Source organism: Chiloscyllium punctatum, chromosome 4 (genome assembly GCF_047496795.1).
Source record: "Chiloscyllium punctatum isolate Juve2018m chromosome 4, sChiPun1.3, whole genome shotgun sequence".
Lineage (NCBI taxonomy): Eukaryota > Metazoa > Chordata > Chondrichthyes > Orectolobiformes > Hemiscylliidae > Chiloscyllium > Chiloscyllium punctatum.
The window spans coordinates 81,429,648-81,442,835 of NC_092742.1; the positions used below are offsets into that span (position 1 = coordinate 81,429,648).

Consider the following 13,188-nt stretch of genomic DNA (forward strand, 5'->3'; position numbering starts at 1 on the left):
GTGAAACCTGTCACTTGCACCATGAGTGTCATATTTCCCTCTATTTAACCCAATGAATCCACAAAACATGCACATCTTTCAATAACAGTCAGAAATGACGTGAATGTTATGATCAGATGTAAAATTAACAACACCAGAAATATATCATCCTAATTTGTGATTTGTGTTTTGAAAGAGAAAGGTTCAATGTAGGCTATGTTGGTTCTGCTACAGAAATGTTTCTGTCCCGTCAAGTTTGCTGGGTCTTTTTCGAAGTTCTGTTTTGTTTCTCAATCCTCTAGTGCTCTGCGTTTACTTATTAAACCTTCTCAGTTGCTCTTTTTAAATTTCATGATGCTAATTATTTCTGCTATATAAGGGAGAATAGGAACTTTTACAAGTTGTCAGCTGTGGCTCAGTTAGTGTACCTGTGCCCTTGAACCACAGGTTCTGAGTTCAGGTTCCAATCCAGAGCTTGAATAGATCCAGTGCAGTACTGAGGGAGTGTTACATTGTCAGTGATGTTACCGTTCAGATAAGGTGTTACATCTTCCTGTTTAGATGAATATAGAAGATCCCCATGGCACTACAAAGAAGAATTAACTCTGGGGTCTTGGCTAATATCTATCCTTCATCAACATCACAAAAACAGGTCTATTTCTGTACTGTATGACTTAATGGTCATTATTTACATTGTTAAACATATTCATTTATAAGGAGTTGTTAAGGAGTTAGAGGTCTCACTTGGACAGCCAACAGGAGACTTGCACTGTTTCTTTTTGGGGAAAGCCTGCCAAATCACGAGTCAATCGGGCAATGGTGAAGTCTTCCCTGGAATCAAGACCTTAGGAATGGAACTGTCACCTGATTCGCCATCAGCTATTTTGCTTAACAACACCATTGCTTAGGCCATGACGCATCCCAAAAGAATACTCTCCAGAGTCCCAGATTTATAGTGAGTGACCCAGGCTATAGGTGCATAATGTTGGTGTTGTTATTTCACACAATGAATGGAATAATTTGTAGTGCTGACCTTTCTAATGTCCAGTCCTTCAATAAAGTGGTCAAATGACTCTTAGGTGTGCATTGAGATGACAAGTGGCCCTCACATTTTTCGCTATTAGACAGACTGACAGATTCAGCTGCAACTAGATATTTTTTAAACCAACCTGTTCCCAGAAATGTTATGACACCCCTTTGGAGAAGGTGAAACTTGAATCCGGGCTCCTACCTCAGAGGTAGGAGTGTTCCCACTCAACCTCAAGAATCCTGTTCTCAGTTGCAAATGAGTTCATGATGGGATGAGGCTCTTAAACAAACATTGATTGGCCACGTAAGAACCTTAGTTGGCAGTGGGACAAGATGGTCAACCCTAGGTGAAGGTGGAGTTAGGAAAGGGGCAAGTTTCAGGTACACCGTCCCACTGAATCAGTTACGTTCCACTCAGCCAAGTACACCACCAAAGAAAGCAGAAGATTCTGCCCCACCATGGACTTGAGATTTATTCCGAGAAAATAATTGACATGCCATGGCTCCAAGCAGCTATCACAGTACAATTCAATTCTGCTATAATGTGTTTCTTCGATGCAAATTGGCTATGAGTCTGATCTCTGGACTCATAGCAGAAGCAGTAATGCAAAGGTTAGAACAAACAGTCTTACCACAAATTCAACCCAAACTCTGGGTCAGATACGTGGATGACACCTTTGTAATAATTAAAAACACAGAAATAGAGAACACACACCAGATCATCAACGCCACACTCACAGGAATCCGATTCACTAGAGAGGAAGAAAAGGACAACCAACTCCCATCCCTAGACGTGATGGTACAGAGAACACCGAACGGAGAATTCAGCACAAAGGTTTACAGGAAAGCTACACACACAGACCAAGTCCTAATCTATGAAAGCAACCACCCCAACACACACAAATGAAGTTGCATCAGGACACTATTCAAAAGGGCCACAACACACTGCAGCACACCAGAACTACAAAAAGAGGAAGAGGAACACCTATACAAAGTATTCGCCAAAAACGGATACCCTCGCAATTTCATCAACAGATGCCTAAGGGAGAGACAACGGAACGAGGACATGCCGCAACCCAAAGGACTAGCCACACTACCATACATCAGGAGCATTTCCGAACTGACAGCCAGACTACTGTGACCACTACGACTCATAACAGCACACAAACCAACAGCCACTCTCAGACAACAACTCACCAGAACGAAGGACCCGATACCCAACATGAGCAAAACTAATGTAGTGTACAAAATCCCATGCAAGGACTGCACAAAACACTACATCGGACAAACAGGAAGACAGTTAACGATCCGTATACACGAACACCAACTAGCCACGAAACGACACGACCAGCTATCCTTAGTAGCCACACACACAGACGACAAGCAACATGAATTCAACTGGGACAACACTACCATTATAGGGCAAGCCAAACAGAGAACAGTCAGGGAATTCCTAGAGGCATGGCACTCATCCACAGACTCTAACAACAAACACATCGACCTGGACCCAATATACCGGTCACTGCAGCGGACAGCTCGAACTGACAACCGGACGCGGCAGAGACAGGCCACTATAAATGCCGGAAGAAACAGCACAGAAGCGCTTCATAGGAGGCTCCCAAGCACTGAGGATGTCACCTAGACAGGGGATGAAACGTTTGCAAGACAAATTCCCAGCTCAGCGAATAGAACCACAACAACGAGCACCCGAGCTACAAATCTTCTCCCAAACTTTGGCTTTAACGTGATAGAAGAATGTGGACCATTATTGAAAGAACAAGAACTGTCCTGACATGTATAGGCTATAACATGATTCTGGCTCCATTATTTTACATGGTGTTGCTATTGCACAATTTCTTATAACTTGAGATCGAATAAGAAAGGAACAATCACGTTATATTGGAACTAACTGCATATTGTGACTGAGAAACCTTGGACAGATGCACTTCCACCAATTCTTATTGATATTAGCAAAAACCAAGCGAAAAAGGATGCCTTCACAAAGTCTTCAGCAGAAGATAGGCTCAGTCCTGATGAACAGTAGTAGGTTTATTACATATTATTTAATAGCTCCTTACATGACATGATAGTCTCTTGTGAAACTTCAGACGCTGCTTAAGAGTCAATCAGCATTACTGTTGGCTACCTTGATTTAGCACAAGAAACGAAAACTTGGAGACACTCTGCAAAATACTGGTTAGCTCCTTCCAGGATCAGTCTTTACAGATATTTTCTAAGCAACCTGTTCAGAGATGTTATCACACACCTCTGGGGCAGGTACGCCTTGAGCCTTGGCCTCCTGGCTCAGAGATAGGATAAAGCCTTTATATCCTGATGCATGGAACTTATCTTATGATATACAAATTGGCTATGCAATAGAACCCAGAATAATTCTGAAATAAAGAGAGAAAGATGTTTTAAACATGTTGAAGCTAGAGGAATTTTTTGCTAATGAAGGCTCTATTTTTCTGATTTTCAGACATTCCTTATTTTTGATTTTCAAGGGCTCTGAAATAACTGGACAGAGGCCTACATCCCATCACCAAGTCACCCTTTATTTACATGTGCACAGTATATGGGCTCTGACCAGCCAGCTCAGAGCCAGTCCCTAAAATGAGGAGCCTCTGAATCTCCTGTCAGCTAGGGCTCCCGGATTGGCACAGGTTAGCAGCCCAATCAGGGATCTCATAGTCAATGATATCCACCTAGCCCTCATTCCAACCAACTCCAGGCCTCCTTCCTCATTCGAATAAACTACGTTGTTGGATGATGCTGTTGTGTAGTCAAATTAATTTCTGAGTTTGGGTTCATATATGGGATATTTTAATGCACAGAAGCAGAATGGGAAAATCTAATTAACAATTTCCTCAATAATCATCACCACTCCAATCTAAAGCTACAAGACACAATGTAAGCATTAATTTCAAGACATGAATGTTGGTACGTTATGGAAGACATACGTTGGCAACAACTGTTTTTCCAAAACACCTTGACACAGTTGTACACTCACAAAGCCATTACCATAAGCATGTTTTCCATGGACCGATGAGGTCACAGACAAACAGGTCTCATATGTGGGATATCTTGAGATGAATAACACACAAATGCTAATCTTTATAAAATAATTTGGTTCAGTATTCAATTATCTGATTAACAGTGCTCATTACAATTAATAATGTTCATACTGTTCCTTCATTGACAGGTTTGAAAGTGCTTTCTCCTCCTTAGTGACTCCTTTCATTCCCCTGGTCTGCCTCCCTAACACTTACTATGCCCTGCTTTGCAATTCCCCCAGCCCACTTTGCGGTGTCCCTGTTGCCCTTACAGTTTCTCCTCTCTGTGCCGTCTTTCTCCCATTTTTGCTGTGCCCTGCTTTGCAGTCTCTCCTTGCTTTGCAATCCTTCCCCACTTTTCCGATCCTTGCCCCTCTTTGCTGCCCCTCCTCCCTGTAAATTTGACTACTTTTGGGTGCCCTCTACTCCTGTGCCTTTTGAGCCTTGGTTGAATCTGTGGGATTCAACAGGAGCAGCTACAGGAAACAATAATGCAGCAATGAGAACCAGTTAACATTTGCCGAAACACTCTAGAATTCCTCCTTTACTCTATTTGCACTGAACATTAGTCATGGGAGGGATTTTGTTCAATGTATCCTCCCCTGACATAAAAACACTAATAAAATAATACAAATAGAAAATAGTTTTGATAAAGCCAGTATGGAGGCAACATAGTTCCAGGAATTCTTTTAGCCTCTGACTCTGTACCTATCAGAATTAATAATACTATTTATTACTCTCTTAAGAGATGGGGTTGGTTGAGGGTTTTGTGAGTAAATGAGAAGATCAGTATGTCAATTGAAAGTGCTACCAGATGGAAGACTTATTTCTAGGTGATATAGAAGTCTAACAGAGCATGAACATTGGGCTCCAAAGTAATGATTGTAACAAAATGCTGTAAGCTAAAGTGCTGTAAATAATTTATATATTATCTGCTAATTGCTAACAGATACACACGGCATCGTTCATCCTTTCCCATAATTATGCCCAGAAAATCCAAAGCAGGCAGCTGTTAAATTCGTCACATGTCACAGATGCCAAATACTGATTCTTTTCAAGTAAATAATTTTGTCATTGAAAATCAACAGCTGTGTCATCTCAAGGTATTACCTCCATCTTCCCAGGGGACATATGATGAGACTGTGAGGCTAAGATGTGGATCGTGTTTCACCCGCTCTGCACTGTTTCCAATATTACTGGTTGGGAACCAGAACGATGGGAAGGCAGTGAAAATATGCTTTGAACTCCATCTGAAAAGAAAGATATTGACAATACATTAATAATATTTTCTTCCCTATTAGCTGAGGTACCAGAATGTGTAGTGTATCCCTTTGTTTACTTATTTTGTTTTCATTGTGAACTGCTACAATCACAGGAAGAGCTGTGCTATTAGCGACAAAAGCAGGGGCACTTGTGACTTGCTATAGTTTCAGCAGTGGCATTCCAATGTAACTGATCACAAATCTTCAGAGTTTTCATTGAAAACGCCTAAACTGAAATCTGCTGCTCAGGATACTTGACTATGAGCAGTTATTTCTTTATTGCCACTCTGGAATCTATCCCAATGTAAATAGAGGTTTGTTCCTCAAAATAAATGGGGTTAATGAGGGCTTACAATTAAAATATTAAGCATTGGTGATAATCAGATTAGTCATAGAGCCATAGAGATGTATAGCATGGAAACAGACCCTTCGGTCCAACTTGTCCATACTGACCAGATATCCCAACCCAATCTAGTCCCATGTGCCAGCACCCGGCCCATATCCCTCCAAACCCTTCCTATTCATATACCCCTCCAGATGCCTTTTAAATGTAGCAATTGTACCAGCCTCCATCACTTCCTCTGGCAGCTCACTCCATACACATACCACCCTCTGTGTGAAATGACAGAGGTAACCAGGAGGAAGAGTTCATAGAATATATTGAGGACAGCTTCAACGAATAATACGTTGTGAATCCACCTCGGATTTTATGTATGTGTAATTTATCAAACTTGCCTCTTTCTGTTAGAGTAAAGGATCACCTAGGAAACAGTGACCATAACATGGTAGATTTTAGCATTCAGTTTGGGAGTGAGGAACACAAGACGGAAACAACTGTGCTAAGCTTACCTAAGAGTCATTATAAAGGAATCAGGACAGTGTTAGCTGAAATGAACTGGAAAAGGAGTTTAGCTGCAAAGACGGTTGAGGAACAATGGCAGACATTTAAGAAAATAGTTCATTGCTCGTAGCCCAGTGAGAAAGAAGGATTCTGGGAAGGGGAAAAGCCAACCATGTTTAACCAAGGAAGTTAAGAATGGCACCGCATTGTAATTAAAAAAGACATACAATATGGCAAAGATTATTGGTGTACCAGAGAATTGGGAACATTTTAAAAGACTACAGAAAAAATTATGAAAAGGGAGAAAATAAACTTTGAGGGCAAAATTGCAAGTAATATTAAGTCAGACAACAAGAACTTAATTAAATGTATTAAAAGAAAAGGTAGGGAAAGGCCAAAGTGAACAGAGACTCCTAAGAGAAGGAGGCTGGGGAAATAATAATGGGGAGCCAGAAAATGGCAGAGGAGTCAAATAAATACTTTTGATCAGTCTTCACAGAAGACACTAATAGTGTTCCAAAATATTAAGGAATCAAGAGGCAAAAGGAGGAGCAGAAATAAACACAATAAATATCACTGGAGAGCAAAGTTCAAGGCAAACTATTGCTAGGAAGCTAAACATTTTTGAAATGGAAAAAGACAGCAGATACTTACAGGACAGAGGGATGTAGGAGTCATCATGCCTACATCAAAAAAAGCAAGTGTAAAGCTTCAGCAGGTTACAGGATAGGTAAATAGAAGTTGGCCTTTATTTCAAAGGGAATGGAATATGAAAGTATGGAGATCTTGCTAAAACTGTACAAAGCACGAGTCAGATCACAGCAGGAATACTGTATACAGTTTTGGGCCCATTGTCCAAGGGAGGATAAAATGGTATTAGAGGCAGTCCAGACAAGGCTGAGACTGTCTTACGAGGCAAGGTTGAGGAGATTAGGCCCGTACTCATTGGAGTTTAGAAGACTGAGAAGTGACCTAATTGAAACATACAAGACCCTTTGGGTTGCTTCCCCTTGTGAATGCCTTTCTTTCAGAGGGTATTGAATCTGTGGAATCCTTTACTGCAGAGGACTGTAGAAGCTGGGTCATGAAGTATATTCCAGGCTGAGATAGATTTTTAAGGGATCCAGTAAGGGATTCTAGGGAATGGGTAAAAGGCAGGAAAGTAGAGTTAAGGATTATCAGGTCAACCATGATCTCATTGAATGGCAGAACAGACTCAGTGGGCTAAATGGCTTACGACTGCTCCGACATCTTATGATCCTCCACAGAACTGGCCTCCAAGTTTACCTTTTGCTTTCCATGCTTCAAGGTGTTGTAATTGGCTCTTGCAACGTGAAAAACACAGTTGCTACTTTGAAATCAGTGACAGCATGAATAAATGCTCAGATCCCGTTGATTGACCCCTGACACAACTGAAAAACAGAATGCTGCCTAGGCTGGAAATCTGAAATCAAAACAGAAGGTACTAGAAAGACCCAGCAGACCAAGAAACATCTGTTGAATGGACAAACAGAGTTAAGTTTCAAATCGAGTGACCTTTCACCATTTGTTTTAAGGTGTTTTGATTAAGGACTAAATGGAGAGAAATTGCGCTCAGTTCGTGCTGCTTCTGCACTGCAGTAGGTTGCGTGGATGATGCATTAAGCTCCAATCTTTCTCACTCGGCAGTGATGATGTTGCCACTGAACCAAGGTCTGACACCTAATAGGAAGGAAATGAATAGAATTACTTAAAATGTTTTGCACAATGAATTCATTTTGAAACACAATGATAGCGACGTTTGCAAACATTGAGCCATCTCACTTGGTACGAGAGAAGGAGGTCCTGATAAGGCATGTTATTAAATATGTGTATAATTATAATTCAAATCAGCTTGTTTTTTTTCATCTTTCATCTACATGGTAATCATTTCAGTTTTTGAGAGAAAGAGATACTTGCATTAATATAGCGCTTTCAACAATTGTGGCAACTCCCCATACAGCTTTAGTAATGTAGGAAATGAGGAAGTGCCATTGTCAATGACACAGTTCACTGATGCTTGGGTTAGGCCAGTAGGACAATAGCTGAGTAGAATTTGTCTTAGCTTTTATAGGCATTGATAAAATACTTTGTGTGGTTGATGTACTGTAATTTTTGTTTCTATGATTTTGGTAAAAATGTTCCAGTTAACCAACCACTGGCCTAAACTTCTTGGGTTACATCAGTGGTGCACATTCAGGATTTCATCATCGCCCTCCCACCTCCCCCACCTCAACCCTGCCAACCAGTGCTAATCTTCTGCATTTGGAGGTAAGGATAGGTTGGAGATCAGCGGCTATGAGCTCTACAGCGTGATAGCCAACTTGCAATGCTTCCGCATCTAAATAGGCAAATGGACGAGACTCAGGAGGGCAGCTTTCAACTATTGAGCTTGACAATAGTGAGGGAGAGAAACAGCAAGCTCCATTGGTTAAAAGAGTGCTGAAGGTGATCCATGTCGTCCAGTTTAAAGTTTGGAATTATTGAGAATGCTTTGTAATTTCCCTCCCATTAAACAAGAGCAAATTTGCTAAACATGGATCTGCTAGAATAACTGAAGCACTTTGCAAATATTGGCTTGGATTTTCTGATGGCCAGGTTTTTGTTTCAGGAGTGTAGTTGGGAGTTGGGCAGGGTGGGGGGGGGGGTGCCCTATGGCATAAACTTTAAAGGAATTGCGCAGGTAAGGCTGAACAGCACGTCTGAGCTTGGAATCCTCCAAAAGTATCCATTTAAATTGCAGAAAGTGGGTGTTCTGCTGCAGTTAAGTAAATAATGACTCAGAAAATGTGAGACTATTAAAAACCTAGTCTGACTGAGGAATTATTTAACTAACCCCAAACCCCCACCAACGTTTAGAACCCCTACAGTGTGGAAACAGGCCACTCAGCCCAACGAGTCCACACCGACCCTTCACAGAGCATCCCTTCTGGACCCACCCCATCAGTGTTACCCTACATTTCCCATGTCTAACCCACCTAGTCTGCACATCCCTGGATACTATGGGAAATTTCCTGAGGCCAATCCACCTAATCTGCACATTTTCAGACTGTGAGAGGAAACCCACACAGATACGGAGAGAAAGTGCAAACTCCACACAGACAGTCACCCAAGGCTGAAATTGAACCCAGGTCCCTCACAGCTGTGAGGCAGCAGTGCAAACCACTGATCATGAAACACCGTACACACCCCACATCTTGACCCGACACCCTCCGGGACTAACATGCCCCTCTACCCTCCAGAAACTGGACCCAACATCCTCATTCTGCTTTTCCCATTCCAGCCACAGACCCAACATTCCTCTGCTGTTGCCATCCCGGATGTTCTGTTTCCCATCCTGGATCTGACACATGCCATGCTCACAATAGACCCAATATTACTTGCCCATTCCAACCTATCCTAAACAATCCATTATTTACCTGGCCTCTTTGCCACCCTGACTCTGGCCCCTTGCTTATCTGCTTTCCTTCTCGCTACCCACCTGGCCCTAAACTCCCTAACTAGCTGGCAACTTCCTCAACTGTCACCCAATATACTTGGTTCCTTATCCCTATCCACCTGGCGTATTTACCCATATCCTCCAGGTGCTCTAACCTCACACAAAGGAGTGGTCAAGTGGCTGTCTGTCTGCTAGATCTTTAAACCACAGAATAGAGCAGCAGATTGCTGTGAAAAGGGTGTGTGCTCTTATCCTGCATTACCAGGGACCTGTCACATTGAAAGTACAACTCCATATTTTTGAAGGACCCCTGACTGAAATCTCCTGTTAGAAACATGGAGATCTTTCTTAATGTAAAAATGAACAGAGGGAGCTGAGAGGTAATCTGCATTTAATTGCCACTCCTTGGAAAATGTGTAAAACTGTGGTCAAACTGGACAAATTTAATCAACAATGCAGCCTTGAAATGTGTGACATTTCCATCCAGTCAGTTTCAGCTAAGTACATCTGAATCTTCTTCTTAATTGCATTTAATTAAACTCTGGTTGTTCACCATTTTGTATGTAATTGTGCATAGAGAAGTTCATGATCCTGCATGCTGTAGCAATGAATTGAGTCACCGGCAAGTGAATTAATAGCTTCAGGTTGGCAATCTCTGCTGTGTCGTGTCTACAAAGCTGAAGTGTGCGCTGCAAAACCTTCACCAAATAGTTTGCTGAACAGAGTTGGTGAAGACAGATCGCTTCATATTGTTTAGTAAATGTGTCTAACGTACCTCGAATTAAGTAAAAATCTGATGGTTCAAGATGGTCGAGGTTTTAGGTTTGATAGTCGTTGTCAAGTGGCTCCACCAAGTCAAAACTTTTGTCAGATTTTAACTCAGATCTGTCATCTCAAAAGACTTCCGTGAAATCAGAATATTTTTTTAAAAATCCGTACTAAAGCTATGTCCTACATCCTGTCAAAAGCAGTTTGTTTTGCCAAATCTGTCATCCGTCAAGTTCTTCAGAATGAAATAATGTTTGTTGGAAAATTATGGTAAGGATGAGTCAGAGGTTAGAAGATGTTTCAATCCCAAGACACAAGTGAACATGTGATTTAGATCTTGCAGTAATGTTTTCAGAAGTATAGTTTTCAGAAACAATAGTATGAATGGGAAAAGGGATCACATGAGAGTCAAGCTTTGGAAACAACCCATCCACTGGATTTGAAACTAAATAATTTTATCAACGTAATTAGTCTGAACCTGCTTGATGCATTGTCACTTCGATCACTTTCCCTGGTACCAGAGGGATAAAACCTGCGACTGAACTGAATTAGACTGAGCTTGCAGTCCTGTCCTTGCTTTAATATTAAATCAGGCAGCTTGTGTTCAACAAGAATCAAGTTATGACTTTTGATAAGCACATCTCCAGTTCTAAAATCTTGCACTGATAAGGGTCCATTTGAGTTATAGCTTTTATGCAAATTTATATCAGGGAAAACTATGGCTGACAGCAGAATTGATGGACACTGAGCTTTGGTGCTTATCTAGTCAGTGTATCAGGTAATAAAATATTCATGTTTTCTGAACAGATGCAGAGCTACTGGGATGTGAGCCTCAGTGCAGTGCTGCCTTCAGGAAATGTTCACTTCATCTCTTTAGGAAACGTCTTACTTGCAATAGTTTGTTTGCCATCTCAATGGAGCCGACCATTCTCTAATAATTGCTTTGACGGTTATAATTACGTGAGCACTTGCCGTGCATAGAATGTTTGCCTTTATAAACTGTTCCGATATTCTGTTTTTTTTTGTTAACGAGATCGCAAGTAGCTAACCTGTAGAATTTAAATGTAAGTTTTTGTAAAAATATGTTTCTCAAATAGAAGCAATGTCATTGAGAGATGCCAGTGCAAAGGGAACAAAATCCCATCCATCTGTTTTGGTACTTGTTTCCTCTGCTTTTCCATAATCTTAGCACGGCACACTCTCTGAACCTTCTAGACTTCCTCCACTTCCCTGCCTCAGTCATCTTCAAGTGGAATTGTCAATTTGATAGCAGTTGAACTTACTCTGTGGTGGCCTTCTAGAAACATCAGTTGATTTGTATTTCTTTGTAAAGAAAGCTGTAGTGATTGTAACAAGGTCAGCCAGATGGACAATATAGAATATGGGTTCCCTGACTGGAGCTGTTAATCCTGTCCAGTCAGAGAGCCCTGGTTGACAGATACAAACAGGAGAGTCAGGGGTTCTGCTTCCCGGGACAGTGGGGTCTGTGCTAGCTGGATCAGTATCATGTACTACACACATGTAAGTGAAGGTGACCTGGTGACGGGATACTGGCCTTCATGGAGTTATTTCAAAAGCGTATTGTCAAATAACAGATTTTAATTTCCTTCGGATCTAATAAAGAAAAAAAATTGAAGTGTCGTAATGAATACAATGTGGCATCATTCTCCTCCTGTTTCTCGTGAATATCAGCCCATAATACAAAATGGCAAATGACTTGGCTTTCGATAACCTTAAAGACCATTAAGATACAGGAACTGAAAATAAATCTCTCCGATGTTTCGGTGGGGCTTGAGAAAAAGACAGGTTATAGCTGTGTTCCAGAGATGAGATGCAGGCTTTAAGAAAAGTAAATGGTCCAGAGAATGTATAAAGTACAAGGTAAAAATATTGCAATCTTTCATCTGCATATTAAACTTTTAAAACATTTTTAAACTCTAAATTTTAAAAATAAAATGCTGTGGTGATCAGGCTGTGCAGGGAAGGGTTGGAAGAGAGATAACTCCCATCAGGAAAGGCTGATAGAGAATCAGAGAGCTATATTCTAGAGATGAGGCTTTAAGAAAAGCAAACAGTCCAGAGAATGTATAAGCACAACAAGACTATGGCAATATCAAGATCTTGCATTCAATGAAAATATTGACATTGGTTCGTTGATGTTATCTTCTGTTTGTTCCTGGCACCACTTCAAAATCATTCAGTTCTTGTCTCATTCACAGGAGTCGACTTCAAAATGAAGACAATAGATGTTGATGGAATCAAGGTGCGAATACAGATTTGGTAAGTTCACAAGGATTAACCAGAACTGAGTACAGATCATTCTGCTATAACATACATTTCATTAACACAAATTCGCTGTAATGCGATTGATGAATTAGGGACATTGATTCTCAAGCGCTAGCTTTGAAAATGTGTGTTGGCTATAACAGTGCCAACACTTTTAGCGCTGTTTCTAAAGCATGATTTTTCTATAACGCAGGGTTGCACAAGAACGTAACCATTGCATTATAGAAGAGCTATTATGTTTACAGTTAGTTGATGTAATGGAGTTTTAAGGACTTAAAAGGAATTTAGGTACATGAAAACTTTCCATAAAACGTTTTTCTTTTGTATTTTCATGAAAATGCATTTTATGCAAGCATAATTTTATGCAAGATAAATGTAAGAATACTTGGATACGTCAGTGAGTTTGTACTGTAAGAAGCTGAGGCAGCCAGACCAGAAGAATGTGCTGACTTGGCTGATTCTAGACTTGTGTGGCAGCAATGGCAATACTGGTGACCTCAGCACCTTTGGATT

General features: G+C 40.9%; 1 protein-coding gene and 1 long non-coding RNA gene across 4 annotated transcripts in view; one reads left to right on the plus strand and one right to left on the minus strand.

Annotated features, from left to right (window-relative positions):
- Positions 1-13,188, plus strand: part of rab15 (RAB15, member RAS oncogene family) — a 157,999-nt gene that overhangs the window by 111,128 nt on the left and 33,683 nt on the right. For both annotated transcript variants that reach the window (XM_072569150.1, XM_072569151.1), the window contains exon 2: positions 12,609-12,669. In XM_072569150.1, coding sequence (XP_072425251.1) covers positions 12,609-12,669 — 61 coding nt within the window. The remainder of the gene's footprint in view (positions 1-12,608; positions 12,670-13,188) is intronic.
- LOC140476472 (uncharacterized) overlaps positions 1-13,188 on the minus strand; it is a 69,189-nt gene that overhangs the window by 4,710 nt on the left and 51,291 nt on the right. Inside the window, exons 2-3 of one of the 2 annotated variants that reach the window (XR_011960489.1) lie at positions 7,701-7,865; positions 5,172-5,311 (exon numbers count right to left, since the gene is read on the minus strand). This is a non-coding gene — a long non-coding RNA (uncharacterized lncRNA). Of the gene's footprint in view, positions 1-5,171; positions 5,312-7,451; positions 7,866-13,188 lie in introns of both variants that reach the window. The other variant, XR_011960490.1, reaches the window with a different exon arrangement.